The 16,873-nt window shown below is 42.0% G+C and overlaps 2 protein-coding genes across 8 annotated transcripts in view; one reads left to right on the top strand and one right to left on the bottom strand.

Annotated features, from left to right (window-relative positions):
- Positions 1 to 2,338: 2,338 nt before the first annotated feature.
- On the top strand, positions 2,339 to 3,502 carry C9H3orf80 (chromosome 9 C3orf80 homolog). Its single transcript, XM_072933515.1, has one exon. The coding sequence runs from the start codon at positions 2,519 to 2,521 to the stop codon at positions 2,942 to 2,944; it is 426 nt and encodes a 141-aa protein (XP_072789616.1). The 5' UTR covers positions 2,339 to 2,518; the 3' UTR covers positions 2,945 to 3,502.
- A 2,305-nt stretch (positions 3,503 to 5,807) lies between these two features.
- The window catches only part of IFT80 (intraflagellar transport 80), a 30,871-nt gene continuing 19,805 nt past the window's right edge, over positions 5,808 to 16,873 (bottom strand). For 5 of the 7 annotated variants that reach the window (XM_072933507.1, XM_072933509.1, XM_072933506.1 and 2 more), the window contains 11 exons: positions 16,167 to 16,241; positions 15,377 to 15,540; positions 14,798 to 14,862; positions 14,255 to 14,390; positions 13,744 to 13,891; positions 13,173 to 13,344; positions 12,075 to 12,092; positions 11,398 to 11,487; positions 10,303 to 10,475; positions 9,157 to 9,280; positions 5,808 to 6,877 (listed from right to left, as the gene is read on the bottom strand). In XM_072933507.1, the coding sequence (XP_072789608.1) occupies positions 6,764 to 6,877; positions 9,157 to 9,280; positions 10,303 to 10,475; positions 11,398 to 11,487; positions 12,075 to 12,092; positions 13,173 to 13,344; positions 13,744 to 13,891; positions 14,255 to 14,390; positions 14,798 to 14,862; positions 15,377 to 15,540; positions 16,167 to 16,241 (1,279 nt within the window). In that variant the 3' untranslated portion in view covers positions 5,808 to 6,763. The remainder of the gene's footprint in view (positions 6,878 to 9,156; positions 9,281 to 10,302; positions 10,476 to 11,397; positions 11,488 to 12,074; positions 12,093 to 13,172; positions 13,345 to 13,743; positions 13,892 to 14,254; positions 14,391 to 14,797; positions 14,863 to 15,376; positions 15,541 to 16,166; positions 16,242 to 16,873) is intronic. The other 2 variants (XM_072933511.1, XM_072933510.1) reach the window with 2 other exon arrangements.

Here is a 16,873-nt window from a genome sequence, read left to right as displayed (position 1 = left end):
GCAGAGCAGCTCCGGGTTTTACCTGACTCCAGGGAGCCTCAAAGTCGGTTTCCTACAGATTTTGGGATGGGGGAGGCAGGATGTGGCCACTAAAATAATGAGTTTATTCCTGCTCACAACTCCTGCTCCTGCCCCAGTGCTCACAGACAAATTCCAGCTTGGATGGAGCTGGCAGCAGCCTGCTCTAGTGGAAGGTGTCCCTGCCTGTGGAATCCTGCTGGAATCCTGCTGGAATCCTGCTGGAATCAAAGATCCCTGCCTGCCACCACGCTCCCACTCCCCACAGATTTCCAAAATGTAGCAGCTGAGGCAGCTGCACCTCCCCAAATGCCCCAAATCCCCCAAACCCACAGAGGGTGCAGCCCCTACATCCACTCCAGGATGAATCCTCTGGCTCTGGTTCCTCCTGAACCTGTGTTCCTGCATTTTCCCAAGGCAGGCACGGGGCTGAGGCATCTGGGGCTGCTGCAGGGCACAGCTGCATGCCAGAATTGCAATTTTTATTCCTTCCTGCTCACTCTCCAGCCACAATGCTGCTTGTGTGGTGGGACACGGAGCAGCTCCTGAGCCGCTGCTGCAGGCTGAGCAGCAAAGCCCAGCTCCCAGCACTCAGGGCCAGCCAAAACGGTGTGTTTAACGAGCTATCAACCAGCTTTAATATTTCATGGAGCTCGGAGCTGATCAGAGATGCTGTGGAAAGGCTGAGCTCTATTAACAGGCAGGCAGGATGCTCCAGGCGCTGCTGCTCGCTCTGGGTTTGCCTCCAAAACACCACATCAGTTATTGTCACCTCTGCTGGGAATGGGGCCCTGGAGGTGCTGCTGAGCACCCCAAATCCTGCTGGCCATGGGCAGGGATCAGCCCCCAAAGAAAAGTGAGGCAGCAGCTCCTAAAGCAGCTGGGGCTGCACCCGCTGCCCTCCTCTCCCAGCCCCTGCCTCCTTCTGCAGGGAGAAACATCCCCAAAATGAGGGCACAGATGCAGAATAAACCCCTGAAATTCAGAGAGAAACAACAGCTTTTCCTGGTTTGCCAGAAGCCCAGCGCCACCGACACCTCCTTCCTCAAACTCTGTATCACAGCTGAGAATTTTTCCCCTCAATTTTGCCCCCGAGCGTTCCAAAACGTGTCATACACACAATTACCCCAAAGTGGGGCCGACAGCAGGGGGTGGCTTGTAGCTATCAGCAGGGAAATCATCACCAGGCGGGTAAACAGGATAAAGGAAATAAATGTACCCCCCGTGAGGCTCACGTAGGTGGGTCAGCAGCTGCCTATCAGATTTGGCAGGGTCACCCAAGAGGAAACCAAGCAGAAAAGGTCTGGTCAGTTTTTGCCGTGTTACTGACTTTGCTGTTAGTCAGTTTTTCCATGATGACAGCTCCCTGTCCTCTCCCTTTGGCTGCGATGTTGCAATTAAGCTGAAGGTAATCAGCAAACCACACAGATGAGGGGCTGTGCTCAAGGGGGTGGTTTGGGACATCACTGGGTGACACAGGGACCTGTGAAACCTTAATGGCAGGAATAAAAGCCAAGCAAAATGAAAAAAGAAGGTCTCACTGTGCCTGCACAGGTACCAGGGCCCCAGTCTGTCAGTGCCTGCTCTGACTCTGCTTTTGCCTCTCTTTTTAAGCTGCAAAATCCACGCTGGGCTCTGCTCGTGGCTCAGGTGTCATTTGCCTTGATGTCCTTGGGTCCTGCTCATCCCTGCACCCCTGGGCTCACCCTACAGGTTCAGGCACTGCTCATCCACACATCCCCGTGTCCTTGGCTCCTGCACACATCCCTGCATCCCTGGGTTCACCCTACAGGATCAGGGACTGTTCATCCACACATCCCCGTGTCCTTGGCTCCTGCTCATCCCTGGGCTCACCCTACAGGCTCAGGCACTGCCAATCCACACATCCCTGCACCCCTGGGTTCACCCTACAGGCTCAGGCACTGCTCACCCACACATCCCCGTGTCCTTGGCTCCTGCTCATCCCTGCACCCCTGGGTTCACCCTACAGGCTCAGGCACTGCTCATCCACACATCCCTGCACCCCCTGGGTTCACCCTACAGACTCAGGCACTGCCAATCCACACATCCCTGTATCCTTGGCTCCTGCACACATCCCTGCACCCCTGAGTTCACCCCCTACAGATTCAGGCACTGCTCATCCACACATCCCTGTGTCCTTGGCTCCTGCTCATCCCTGCACCCCTGGGTTCACCCACCAGGCTCAGGCACTGCCAATCCACACATCCCCGTGTCCTTGGCTCCTGCCCGTCCCTGCATCCTCAGATCCACCCTCCCATCCTTGGGTACCGCTCACCCCCACATCCCTGCGTTCCTCCCCGTGCTGGGTCCCGCTGTCCCCGTGTCCCGACCCCTCGGCCGAGCCCGGCCTGGCCGCGTTCCCCGGCCCCATTAGGGGATGAACGGCGGCCAAACGGCCGCATCGATCAATATCCGATAGGGCCCGAAGGCGGCGGGGCGCGGATAAAGCGCGGCGCTGCGGGCGGGGCGCGCAGCGGGGATGGCGGGCGGCCGCTGCGGCGGGGGCGGCTGTCCGGGCCCGGGGGTGGCGGAGGCTCCGGGGGTGGCTCCGGGACCCCCGTGGGTGCCGCGGGCGCGGTGGTTGGCGCGGAGGTTGGCGGCGCTGCTGGTGCTGCTGGCGCTGCTGGCCGCGGGCTGCGCGCTCCGCCGCCGCGCCTGCCCCGCGCCCCGCCGGCCGCGCCCCGCGCCCCGGGCACCGGGCACCGGCAGCACCGGGAGCACCGGGAGCACCGGGAACACCGGGAGCACCGGGAACACCGGGAGCACAGGCAGCACCGGCAGCACCGGGAGCATCGCCGGCCCGCCGGGACCGGCCGTGGGCCTGGAGCTGCCGCACCTGCCCAGCTACGAGGAGGTGAAGCACCTGCCCAGCTACGAGGAGGCGCAGCGCGGGATGCGGGGCTGAGCATCCTCATCTTCATCCTCATCCTCATCCTCATCCTCATCCTCATCCTCATCCTCATCCTCATCCTCATCCTCATCCTCATCCTCATCTTCCGGAGCCCCGGGAGCATCGCCGGCCCGCCGGGACCGGCCGTGGGCGTGGAGCTGCCGCACTTGCCCAGCTACGAGGAGGCGCGGCCGCGGGGATGCGGGGCTGAGCATCCTCATCCTCATCCTCATCCTCATCTTCATCCTCATCCTCATCCGCATCCTCATCCTCATCCTCATCCTCATCCTCACCCTCCGGAGCCCCGGGAGGGACAGCGGACAGCCCCAGGTGTCCCAGCAGGGATGCGAGGGCAGGATCGAGGAGCCCCGGGAATGCTCCACCCCGCACGGTGACCTGCGGGACACCGGCTCTGCAAAGGACATCGGGGATCCCCGGGAATGCTCCACACCATCGGGAGGACACCGCAGGGGACACTGGAATTCCCGGGAATGCTCCGCAAAGGGACCCGTGCAGGAGTGGGACACGCTGCCCGGAGCCGCCGGGACAGCCCGCAGGACACCACAGGGACACCACAGGACACCGCCGGGACAGCCCGCAGGACACCAGGACCCCACAGGGACACGGCACAGCCCTGGAAGGGGTTCCAGGAGGAAGGTGACTTGGGGACATCACCTCCAGCGCAAGGACACGGAGGATGGGAAGCTCTGGTTGTGGTTCGGTGCAGCATTCCCAGCTGCTCTCACCTGGGCTCGAGTTTCCCGGGAATTTTGGGATGGCTGGGCTGTGGGATTTTGCTGTGTGGACACGAGTGGGTGATCCTCACCCCCACGGGTGCCAGAAGGAGTTTTTGGGACAGCAGGACCAGGCTGTGCCCCCTGGCCTGGGCAGCAGAAGGAGGGAACCCCTCCAAAAATCTGCAAATGAAATCTCAGCACCTCCTGCTCCAAGGGAATGAACCCACGGGTGGCACCTCTTCCATCAGCGAGACAAACCCCAAAGCCGAGGCCAGGCAGGAACCTCCAACAGCCCTGAAGGAGCCGGGAGTGCCTCCTGTGCTCCTGAATTATTCCTGCAGCATCAGCCCAGCTCAGCCCGGCTCACCCAAAACTTGCATTAAATACCTTTTGTTGTCCTTTCCTAGCTCGGCTTTAGCACTTGGAACAGGGTGTGCAGCAGCCACGAGCTCCTTTCACTTTCCTTTCTCTCTCTTGAAGGTGTCTCTAATGGCAAAGCAAACCTGCAGGTTTATTTAAAATACACATTACAGCTTTTCAAACTGCAGGGCTCCAACTAGCACAGTCATTTCTTTATAGAAAGTGAAATAATTCTTGCAAACCCTTCATGAAAAATACAAATAATGAAAGATTTAATTGTTTTGTACAACCAGGCTCTGTGCAGGCTCTTTCCCCGAAGGTACCAGCCCATCCTATTTTCCCAAACTTTTCCAGGAGGGCAAAGGCACCTAACTAAATTTAAAAAGGTTAAATTTCAGTATTGGAAATTTTATAGCACAAAGCAACCCCTGACTGATTTGGATCAATACAAATAAACTTTGGAAATAGAGATTCTCACATGTGATCAATTCATAAAAACCGTTTTTCTCCCTGGCTCTTCCCCATCCCCTGCAGAGTAAAATCTCATCTCTGTTATCATGGAAATAAAGAAATCGAGGTCTTAAAATGTTTAATAAAAACCAATATAAAAACATATCTATAATATAAAAATAGTAAATAGCTGCTCTCCAACCTGCCCCCAGCGGTAGGTGATACAAACTTTATATTAATAGTAATACCTATTAAAATTTCAGAATTAAATTTTAGAAAGCTTTGAACTTTTCCATAGTTGCTCATTTATAATTGTGACTACTTTGAAGTGAATCAGGCAACAATCACCAGTTTTTCTGCAGGATACAGTTCCACATAATCTGTAAAATCAAATTTTCATGTCAGATGATTCAAACCTTCCTCCTGTGCCAGTCCCAAAGGGTAAAATCCCACAGACAAATCCAGATCTCAAAGTTTTATTGCCTTAAAAACCAGAAAACAAAAGCTATTTTTAATTTTTCCTCTGAACTATTACAAATATGCAGTAGGATTTAAACACCCACCTGAGCTTTTACTTTTGCCTCATTTGAGAACTTTAATTTTCAACTAAAGATGTATTTTTCAACCTCCCTTTTTATAATCAGAGAGGATTTACTGCAGCCAAGGTTAAATGAAGTGAACCAACTCAACTCCCACCCTGCTATGGCAAAATTTGGGTTATTTTTGACTTTTGATCCATCACAGCAGCACCTAAACTATTGCATTTTAATAATGTTAATTATTCTCTGTTTTTTTTAAATTGGTTTATGATGGTTTAAATTAAGCAGTCAATAATTAAATAAGAGGTATTTCTTTTTAAAAGAGGGTTTTGAAATAATTTCTTGTTCTGGGCAGTAATGTAACCAAAATGTACCTGAAACATCTGTATCCTTCTGCTATTTATTTTTACTTAATACTGAAAATAACTGAAAACGGGTAAAAATACAATGCAAAACTTTGCAAACCCCAGAAAAACCAGCTTGGAATGACAATCCCTAAAATCCCTGCCAGTAAAGTCATATAGGAACGTTTTCTCCTGAGAATATCCTGAAATTCTGACTTCATACCCAGGGTCATGACTGTATTTGGAACCTGGTGAAAACAAGAAATAAAAGTGCTCTTCCAAAATATTTTGCTTTGTTTTCTATTTAACACCAGGATGTTTGTGATAAAAAATGCAATTAAACACCTCTCCCATCCCTTCCAAATTTAATTAAAATACCCCAAATATTCTTTTTTTAGCACTCAGGGGAGATCCCCACATGCAGCAGCTCTCAGATACATTAAAAACCTCCACTGTAATTTGGTTTTATTAAGAAATTTATGAACTGTACAAGGAAGGGTCACAGAATGATTTACAAATTTGCTGTATGTACAGATATTGAACATTTTGCTGGTAACATTTGGAAGATACATAATAAACCTTGTCAGTGATGAACAAACTGGTAATATATTTATAACATGAAGAGAATGCAGCCAGCTTTGGTGTGAAACAAAGGAAAGTGTATCTTGATGAAATAACATAAAGTTAAAAAAAATTATTTACAAATCAAGTGCTTTGGGCAGAAAAAATACATGAAATATTCTCTTATTTTAAATATTGTCAATTCTGCACGTCAGATGCTGCAAATGCTGTTTGTTACTTCCAACAACCCTGAAAGCACATTCCAAAGTATTTAAAACAAAAAAAAACCTCCTTTTACTGCTGAATGTTTTGCTCAGTGACAAACCTGAGTTGCTGAAATTATTTGAAATCTATTAAAAAACTCACTAACAAATATGTATTCCCTCTACTGTGAGGGAAATATTTGTACTTGAGAGGCTCAAGCTTTGTTTTTTTTTCATTTTCAGCACTTCCAGTTTGCTAAATTTGTTTTAGGGCAATTGAAACAAGTCTGGAGAGGTCCCTGGGGTTGCAGAAATAACCAAACTGCTTAACTTGGGGCTCAAATTGTGATTTCAGTAGAGGCAACCCAGGTTAAAGAATATTCATGGTAATAAAAATTTAAAATCACTAAGAGAGGAACTGTTAATTCCCTTTTTTCTCATATATGCAGTCATCACTGGCATCGGAATATAAACCCAGCTCAAAATGAAAGGAAATAATTCCTCCTGTGTGTCACCCAAAGATTCAAATCCACAGAAATTCTCACTCCTGTGACCCACAAAATGTTTGCTGTGGCTTTTTCTTTTACAACAAACCAGTAGAAATATTGAAGCAGCACTTTGAAGGTGCCCAAAATGTGAATTATTGCTGCACAGTCACACTGCTCCTCCCCGCAGCACTGGCTGCTGCTCGTTCTCTCTCTTTAGCAATTTCCATCTCTATTTTGGCTTTGATTTTATTCCAGTCCACTTCCAGCTGCAAGAAGAGAAAAATGAAACACACAGAGCTCAACATCAGAGAGAGCCAGGTCAGTTATTCCATTTAAAAATACAATTATCAAGTGTTGGGTACCCAAACTCATGGAAGACACGAAGGCACAACTGAGTTGTAACTGAGCTTCACCTTTAAAATAAACCAAGCCTGAGCTAGTTCAATAAAATCTCATTGTGTCTGACAATAAAACACAAAATAACCTGCTTCTAATTTAATTTTATGACATCAGCGTCCTGTTACTGAAAATTTAGCCCTGCATCATTAATTTAGGAGTGCTGTCTCCTCCAAGGAGCTGATAGGATATCAAACCAGTTATCTGCTCCACGAGAAATCAGATTCCTGCTTGAAACTGCCCTTCTGCATCAATAAAAGGTTTGGTTTTAACCTTGGCATTTCTCCAGCTGCAGAGAATTGGCATTTTCTGGCTGTGTTTTGTGTCAGTGAAACCCCAGGCAATACACACAGCACAATATCACAGCACAAACGTGGGCAGAAAAGTTGTTCCTTCCCCAAAAAATGCTTGACAAGGAAAAAAAACTGATCATGGTGCATTTGATGACCATAAAAACACATCCAAAAATGTCATTGTGCAGCTCAGTTTATTGCTGGAGAATTAACACTGGCAAAGGTGGGATGGGAGAAGAATTTCAAGGGCTGCACAGGGAATTTTCCCCTGTAATTAAGTAATGAAATAACAGGGGAGATTCTCCAAGAGAGAAAGTGAAATTAAACATCCACATTCTCAGGTGAAAATATAATAAAAACACCTCAGTTCTAGAGGCATTGACTGGGCCCAGAATTCTCAGGGTATGTGTAAGGTATTGAGAACCTGATATGTAAAATAAGCACAATTTTAGATCCTGCCTGGCTGCAGAAAAGAGAGAAAAAAACTCTTTATTTAAGCCTAAAGAGGTTTTAGTCTGTGAGAGGGAAACTGAGACCCTTTTTTATCCCTGAGAAGGAACAGCAACACAAAATCTTGCTTTTCTTTTCAATTTCTTTCTGATTTTGCTTTCTGTGTCTGACAGGTTCCATGCAGAATTTAATTACAGCTTAAAATTCACATTATGTGGATCCCTCCTATTCACAGATCCAGCAAAGACCTCCAGCACCTGGGTGTGGAAAAGGACTTTTTCCCTCCAGAAATCTCCTGAGTGTGAAATTCAAATTTCAAGAAAATATCCAAATTTCCAAATTAAATTTCAGAAAGCTTCAAAATCTCCAACCTTCAAGACTGAGTAAGCTGAAAAACCATCCTGCTCACACCTTGTCACTGCCAAGGTGGGATTCCTTAGGAATCCTTCTGGAATCTGCAGCTTCCTCCAGAATTTTTAGAAAATCAGGATTATCTCCAATGTCCATCAGAAGCATCAGGGAATTTCTGTGATTTTTTGCTCTATAATGGGTTTTACAGAGCACACAGAGCTGGAAAAGCTGCAGGGTAAAAATGCTTGGATTCTGTGCTTTATTTTCTGTATTTCCAGGTAAATGACTGTGGAATGGTTCATTAGGTGCTGACTTTTACTTAGGAAATGAGACTCCTTCAAAGTGCCCAAAGCTAATGACCTTCCATGGGAAATCCAGATTTATTCCAAGAGTTCTGGGCAGTGTCCATGGAAGGATGGGAATTCCCAGCCCAGGTGTTCCCTGACCCCTCAGCTGCAGGGGATAAAAGGATTCCACACAAAGAAAAGACCTTTTTGGAGCATTCCTCCCTTGGAATACTGAGAAACAAGGAGGAGAGAAGGACAGGAGGGAATTGTGCCTCTCCTGAGGGAAATGTGTGGAAATATTCCAGTGGAATCCAAGATCCAGCTGCTGACCTTCAGGATGTGCCTTCAGTGAAACACTAATAAATTAATTTTCTGGTGATGCAGAGGGTTTCCAATAAATTGATATTGAACTGTTGATCGTATTTTAAATCAGAATGGTTTGTGTTCATTAATATTCTGATTCCTTCAAAGTTTCTTACTGTTTCTATCCATAAAATGCCAGAAAAAATGTTGGAAACCATGGCAAAGTTTAACTCCCTGTTTTCTATAAACTGTGCCTTCACTTGTGTGATCTTCACCAGGTATTAAATCTATATATTGTGAATCTTCAAATACAACCCATGCCCAGCTATTCCTGGCCAAGCAGCCCAATATTAAGCCAAAACCTGTAAAAATTCCACATTTCTGTTCACTTCTGAACCCCAGAAGGAAAACTGAGGTGCAAACCCACCCCACCCTCCAGCAGGAACAACCCTGAGGGACACTTACACCTTCTGCATACTGCAAAAACCTTTGGTTGGTTTCTTTTTTCCCAAAATCCTCCAAGAATTTCTGCCTGTAAGCCAGGACGGTGTCCACGTGTGTCCTGTGCTTCACTGCCAGGTCCAGGGCTCTGCAAGGGAGCAGGAATTGGGCTGGGGAAATGCTCTGGCACCACCACAACCACCCAGGTCAGGGTAGAGATCCCAAATCCAAGCCCACATTAGGATCAGGAGGTTAAAAGTAGCCAGTGATGAAAAAAACCCAATAATTATTCTCACTGATGACCTCATCACATCATTAATTTAACCCCAGGAGGCTTTTTATCTCATGGAAATGAAGAATATTTCAGAGTGTAGCACAAAAGTAATAATGTTTAGTAATTTTTTTCTAGTCAGAAATAGGCTCTGAACACTCATTATATATTTTATATAACATTTATAAATACTGCATAAGTGGAAAAGGTCAGACATTGGATTGATTTAATGAATTACTCACACTTGGTTTCTTCTCAATGGCTTAAAAACACTGATATTTGATCTACAGAGAGTTTTTAGATAAAAGAATATTATTTCCTAATATCCAGCTTAAACCTCCCCTGACACAGCTTCGTAACAAAACAAAATTACAGATTTGTGGGGGAAAATCAACCTTTTGCCTGAATGTATCAATGTAACGGGAGAGAAATTAGGAGTAAACAACTCAGAAAATGTGGGGGTTTTGTTTAAATGACAAATTCCTTCTTTGTTTTCTCAGCTTTAATTCATATTTTCTCCACCTACACAATGCTGGGAGTCTGGGTAGCCACAATTTTATTTTTAGCATCAAGACATTTCCAAGCAGCCCAAATTCCTCAGCCAGTCTGGGGCATCACTGAGGGCTCCTCTGTGCTAGCAGCGATGAGAAAGCAAACTAATGTTATTTCAAAATGTTTCCAGGAATATTTTGGGCTTTTATCACCAAATATTTGTATTTTCTAAATACAAAAATGCTGGGTTTTTTGTGGTTATTGTCAGATTTAATTAGTTTTTTTGAAGTGGTGGGTGATTAAAAGATATAAAGTGAGTCAGTAATATAACAACCGATGGAAATAATTAAGAAATTTTTTTGTATTTTGTATTTAAAATTTTGTATTTTAATGGGAAAAATGCCTACCTCTCCCAGTTGTAGAGGTTGATGTTGATTTGGATGGCTTGGTAGAACAGGCCTGCCTGGAGCAGGAGGGTTTCAGCCTCCTGCGTGCTCCCACTGAAGAGCAGCATGTGAGCCAGCCTGGACTCCTTGGAGGGCAGCTCCTTAATGGAATGGATGTACTGCACCTTGTCAATCTGTGAGCAGGAAATGCAGTCAGCAGCTTGGCTTTCCAAGGATTTAATTCTATTTTCTGCTGGAGCTCACCCTAGGTCAGGGGTGGCTCCGTGTGGTGGAAAAACTTCTCCAACCCGTGCTTCCAAAAAAAGGCTCAGTTGTCTTCTGTTCTCTGGTCTCAAGGCAGTTTATTGCAACTTATCTAAAAGATTTTCTCCTGGAGCTGCTGTGGTTTGCTCACAGCTCAGGCAGAGGCACACACACACCCTGACATCCTCTCTGACTCCCGACTGCTTCTTCTCTCCCCCTCTGCCCAGGGCTGCTGCTGTCTTTTATATGGTACATTCCGTGTTACATGGGTACAGTTTGTCCCCAATGCCTATTACCTATATTAAATGGTGCTTTTCTATCTTTTATATGGTACATTACGTGTTACATGTTACAGTTTTTCCCCAATGCCCATTACCTATATTAAATGGTGCTTTTCTATCTTTTATATGGTACATTACGTGTTACATGGGTACAGTTTTTCCCCAATGCCTATTACCTATATTAAATGGTGCTTTTCTACTCTAAACCAATCTGTGAGTGCCAACATCACCAAGAACATGGAGGTGAGGAAGGAGAAAGAGGGAGGACAGGGCAGGCCCAAATCCCTCCATCTTAAACCCTCTGACCCCAATGTACAAAACCAAAACCCCCCTGTACAGGACTCAAAAATTCTTCCCTTTACTTTGTGACTACTTCTACTCTAATATCTAAACTTTTGTGACTTCTTGTTCTCCCTGCAAGGTTGGTAAATCATTCCATGGCTCAAACCCAAAATCACAGCTGTTTCCAGCTGCCTGACAGGGTCTCAAATTCTTCTGACCTGGGCCCATAACACCCAAAAATGTCTGAGGGACATTTTGAGTTCCGACAGTTTCCCAGCTGGGTCCTTACCTCGCCGATGGCTGCGTAGGCGATTTCAGCCGTGCTCATCTCCTGGCTGGCCACTGCCATGGCAGCCAGACAAGCCCACAGGGTCTGATCCTGAAATCCCAAACAAAAACAACGTGGGAACCTTCAAATGGTCATCGTCAGGCTGCAAATGGCTCCTCAAAGCAACTACACAAGGTTTAGAAATTATGTGTGATATTACATTTCTCTGTGTGTCCTTTATGGCTCTGTGCTCTAAGTCTCTTGTTAGGAAATTATTCATTATTTCTCAGAATTAGAAAAACTTCATTGTAATAATAATATTACACTTTTAAATTATTATTTTACATATTACTTTTTATTATATTTTTATATCTTGTTTATTTATAAATGTATAAATAAATACACAAATATATTATTTATTTATTTTTATATATTCATATGCTACTTTTAAAACATTTATTATTATTATTTTATATATTACTTTTTATGATATTTTTATATATTTTGCTTATTCATAAATAAATACATAAAATATAGATATTATTTATACTATATATTACTTTTTAACCTTTTTATTATTATTTTATATATGACTTAACACAAATATCTGAAATACACATTTAAGGCACTAAACTTTTCTAGGAATAAATGGGAAGGAAGGTTTGAAGGGATATTGTTTTATAAACTACCACACTCACCTTATCTGTTCCTGTTGTCTAATTAAATACAAAAGAAAGCAATGGGAAAGGAAGAAAATAAAAATAAGTTAAATAAAAGATGCAAATTAACAGGTAACTGTGGAAATGTCACTCTTCATTGGTTACATTAGGGCCCAGACCTTAAATACTGGTTATATTAAAGCCCAGACCTTAAGTTTAAAAACTTTAAGAAAATTTAAGTTTAGAACTGAATTCTGTGAGCACCTGTATTCAAGTTTAAAAACTTTAAGAAAATTTAAGTTTAGAACTGAATTCTGAGAGCATCTGTGTTCAATCCAGCTGGATTCTGGTGTGGCTAAAAATAAGAATTATTATTTATCACGGAATTTATGGAATGATGATGTTATGGCATTAACAAAACCACCTCATTTTGCATGAGTGACAAAGCAGGCTGGAAATGAGCTGCACCATTTGATAAGGAGAGATGACTATTGCAGAACACTTAAAACCATCAAAAATGGTTGTGAATATTGCCAAAAATCAAAGGTATTTTATTGTGAATGCAGGTGAAGCCGGTGGGAAGAAATGATGCTTGACTCAGTTCAGAAGGTTGAATGATTTATTTATTATAACTATACTATAAGACATTAATATATTATTTAAAGGAGATACTAAAACTACAGACCTACTTGTTCTAAACTTGTTCTAACTACCATATCTAACTCACTCACAACTTGTGGCCTTCTTGTGAGAATCCAGCCCCAGGTGGGTTGGATTGGCCATCAGTCTCAAACAATCCTCGCCAGAATCCAACCAAGCATCACCCCAGGTATGATGGAATTTTTGGTATTCAAATTATCCTGAGATTATAGAGTCTTTGGTGTCCCAAAAAGTGCTGATTTTATGCAGGTAGGGGCGCTTGGCTCCTCCCTCTGGGTGGAGCATCTCACAATGGGATGATGGAACTTTACCATCATGCAGTGAGTCGTTCAATGGCCCATTAACAGAAGATATCTCCCCGGAGGGAGACATTGTTCTTGGAAGAGATAAGAAAATAGAATCCATGCTTATCTTACAAGCCAGGACAGCTCCTGGATGAAAAATCCTGGAAGAAAGAAGAAAGTGGTGCCCCAGTACCTGGACGAAGCTGCAGAGGCGGAGCCCCTGCTCCCAGCGGGCGCTGCTGGCGTGGCCGTGCAGGATTGCGGGGAAAGGGGACACGTGCAGGTGCACCAGGGACCCGTCTGCCCTCCTGATGGTCACCTGGCTCCCCACAAAGCTCACGATCTGAGGGGCCTTGCTGAATTCACTGTGTGGAAAAAGAAAAAAAAGTCAGTATTTCTTTGTTTTGACAGGAAAAGGATTTAAGGTGGATTCTCTGTGAGGTGTTGTTTTGCCGCTTTTAATTTCAGACACCATCGGAATAAATATTTTCTGTTTTTTTTTTTTTTTTAAAAAACCTGAGGTAAAATTATATGAGAAAGAATTCAAACTTTGCTATTACCTCTCTGCTTTCAAACCTTGCATCATCATTTCAACCCTAAACTTTGTAATTTTCCTTATAAATCCCGTTATCCTCATTTCCCAAGCAAGAAACAGGAGAATTTTACAAGTCGCAAGGCCAGCTTTTACTTCTCCCGTGCACCTTTGTTAAGAAACGAGGGGAATAGTTAAAATAAATAATATTTGGATTAAAAAAGTTTCTTACCTGGCATCTTTTTCATACAGGGTTTTTGGGAGAAGGTCTTTATCCACATAGACTGTGTTGGGATAATACCAGACTGTGAACTTGGAATCCTGAATGCCACAGAGGATGTTGGACGTGTCGTTCCAGGCCAAACTCTGCACCATTGTCCCTTCATTTACAGGCAACAGAGAATTATCATCAATTAATAAATAAATAAATAAATAAAGAAGACATTTCCAGGAAAAACTTCAAATTATAACAGGATGGTTATTCAGCATTTTTGGTTGCTTTTTAAAGGTTTTAACCCCAAATTTGTAACATTTTAAAAGCTGCTTTGCATGGAACTGCTAGAAAAATTAGCAGAATTTAGATAAAATTTAGTGAAGTTGTTTTTACCTCCATCATATAAAATCCACAGGTTGTATTTTTTTCAATTCAATTTCACTATTAAGTAAAATGTTGCCTCTGGTATTAAGTACAAATTCATTTCCCTCCCAGCATCTTCCCAAACATCAATTTGAATTTTTCTCACCTATTTTGACAATCTTCTGCTCTTTCCCAAACCTTTTCACTGAGGTGATGAAAAGATCTCTGTTCTTATCAATAAAAGCTATTTTTCTCTCACTTGTCAGTCCTTTCTGGTCCAAAGCAATCTCTACAATCTCTGTCTGAAAAGATAAAAGAGAATCTCTGATTCTTCTTTTGCAGATTTCATATTTGAACATTCAAATTGATTTTTTTCCTTAAATCAAGGCACAAAATTATTGGATAAAGTGGGTTGGAAAAACACTTTGTGTGTGACTTCTCTGTGGAATAATTCCATGGGGTTAAAATTAAGATTATTTTAAAGTCCTTTCCAACCCAACCCATTCCATGATTCTGTGAGTTTATAAACTGAATTTCATGAAGATTAAAACAATTCTGGAGACAACACAAAGCATTAAAAGTCAGCTGAAAAGCTCCTTTCTATTAAGATTTTAAAACCTTTCACGGGTTTTTAGTCCCATAATTGAGGAAAACCATTAGTGATTCTTAATTTCTAAGTAAAATAAAGACATTAAAGCCTCCACTTTACCTTGTGGGTCAGAGGTTTTCCATCACCCAGTGGCTTCCCAGATAAAGCTTCAAAGATGTAGATAACTGAAGAAAAATAATTGTATAGTTTATTAATAAAAGCAGAATTCTTAACGGATTTTTCCAGTGACTCCATTCTTTTTTGAGTGTAAATTAGTGCAAGTGGATAAAATATTCCATGTGAGTTTTACCAGTGACTTTCCCATGGTGTTGAAAAAAATCTTATAAAAACTCAATTTCCACTTCCTATCCCTATTTTTCATTTCCTATCTCAAATGGAGCTTTCCAGAAATGACACCAAATTGTGATAAAAGCCTGCATCCATAATCTAAACAAATCCACATTTCCAATATCAGATTGATCCACAATTTATCAATGTTTAGAAAGAGAGAAAATTTAAAAATGCCATCAGGGAGTAAAAATTTATTCAATATTCTGTAAATATTCCATAGATCAACTGGAAATTCAGAGCCAAACCATTCTCTTGAAGTTTTTCAATAAATTTCAAGTGAGACCCATAACTTGAATTCATTTTTATACTGAATACATGTATTTTTATCTGAAATAAAGCAGATTTTACCCTTCTCATCAGCCTTGTCCCTCACTGCCAGGGTGTCATTGCTCAGGGACACCGTCAGGGCATTTAAAATGTCTGTCCTCATGCCTGGGTATTTTGGAGAGGAAATCAATCTGCCTTCATAGGAATATAAATAAAGTCCTCCACCATCCACGAGAAGAAAATGCCTAAAAAAAAAAAGAATAAAAAAAACCCCAACTACAAAGAAGTAAATCAGTAAATTATATAAAAAATGGTATTTTCAACAATGGGAAATGTTTAATATCCTGCAACTTTGTTTCCAGCTTCCATCATTCCTAAACTTTAAATTTTCAAGATATTCTGGAAGTTCTGTATGGAAAAGCTTGGTTGTTTTAATGTATTATCCTCTTCTAGGAGAAATATTTATTATATCAAATATTTATGATTTTATCTGGGTATTTTTTGTTTATTTCTGGTATTTCAATTTGAGCTTATTTTGTTCATTATATATACAATGAAGGAAATATAATAAATAATACTATTATAATAAATAATACTATTATAATAAATAATACTATTAAAATATTAATAATGTATATGATAAAGTATAAAATACTAATAAGTATATAATAAAGTATAAAACAGTATAAAATACCAAAAAATTAGTATAAAATACTAATAAGTATAGAATAAATAATTCTATTATAATAAATAAATCAATGGATTTATAATACAGGTAATAGAATAAATAAATTTATTCATAGTATAGATAATAAATTTATTTACTTAATATTTATATTATGTTCATAATGAGCATTTTAAATTCAGGCACCTTTCTGCTTGGAGAATCAAACTCACAGTCCCTTCCTTCAGGTCAAAAATCAATGGAGTGTTCCAGTTCTTTGTGCTGCAAATATAAAAAAATCAGCATTAAAATCAATAATTTCCACATATTTCAAACACAAACTTGGATTCAGCATGTAAAATACACGTTTTTAATCATCAAATCACATGTATTTTATGCAAAATACACATTTTTAATCATCAAATCTCATGCATTTTATGTAAAATACACATTTTTAATCATCATATCTTCCTAAAATGGAATTTTCCAGCTTCAAGCAGCTTTTAGGAAGCCAAGGAGTGCTGAGGAGCACAAAATATGATGGAATAACATTTTTGCCTTTGTTTCATCCATTCACACCCCCAGGAGTCTTAAAAACCAGCAAAATTATTTTTATATGGATTATTTTATTTGTAAAATATTTAAAAAATATTTCTAACTCTTTTACAGAGATCTGCACTAGCGTTCACTGAGCAGATATTCCATTGAATATATCAATTAATTAAAAATAAATTAATTCTTGTGCTTCCAATGAAGTCTCTGCCACTTTTCCAAACAATGTAAGGAAGAGAAATTTGCTTTACTCACAAAAACACACAACACTTCAGGGAAAAAATAGCAAAATTATATTTATATGGCTTATTTTGTTTTAAAAGTATTTTTAAAGTATTTCTGGCTCTTTTACAGCGATCTGC

Source organism: Taeniopygia guttata, chromosome 9, assembly GCF_048771995.1.
Source record: "Taeniopygia guttata chromosome 9, bTaeGut7.mat, whole genome shotgun sequence".
Classification (NCBI taxonomy): domain Eukaryota; kingdom Metazoa; phylum Chordata; class Aves; order Passeriformes; family Estrildidae; genus Taeniopygia; species Taeniopygia guttata.
The sequence above is the reverse complement of the archived record's forward strand: the minus strand, read 5'-3'. Positions and strand labels throughout refer to the sequence as shown.

Bases quoted from the DNA above. Each gene is read 5' to 3' on its own strand.
- C9H3orf80 (XM_072933515.1), top strand. From the start codon at position 2,519: ATGGCGGGCGGCCGCTGCGGCGGGGGCGGCTGTCCGGGCCCGGGGGTG.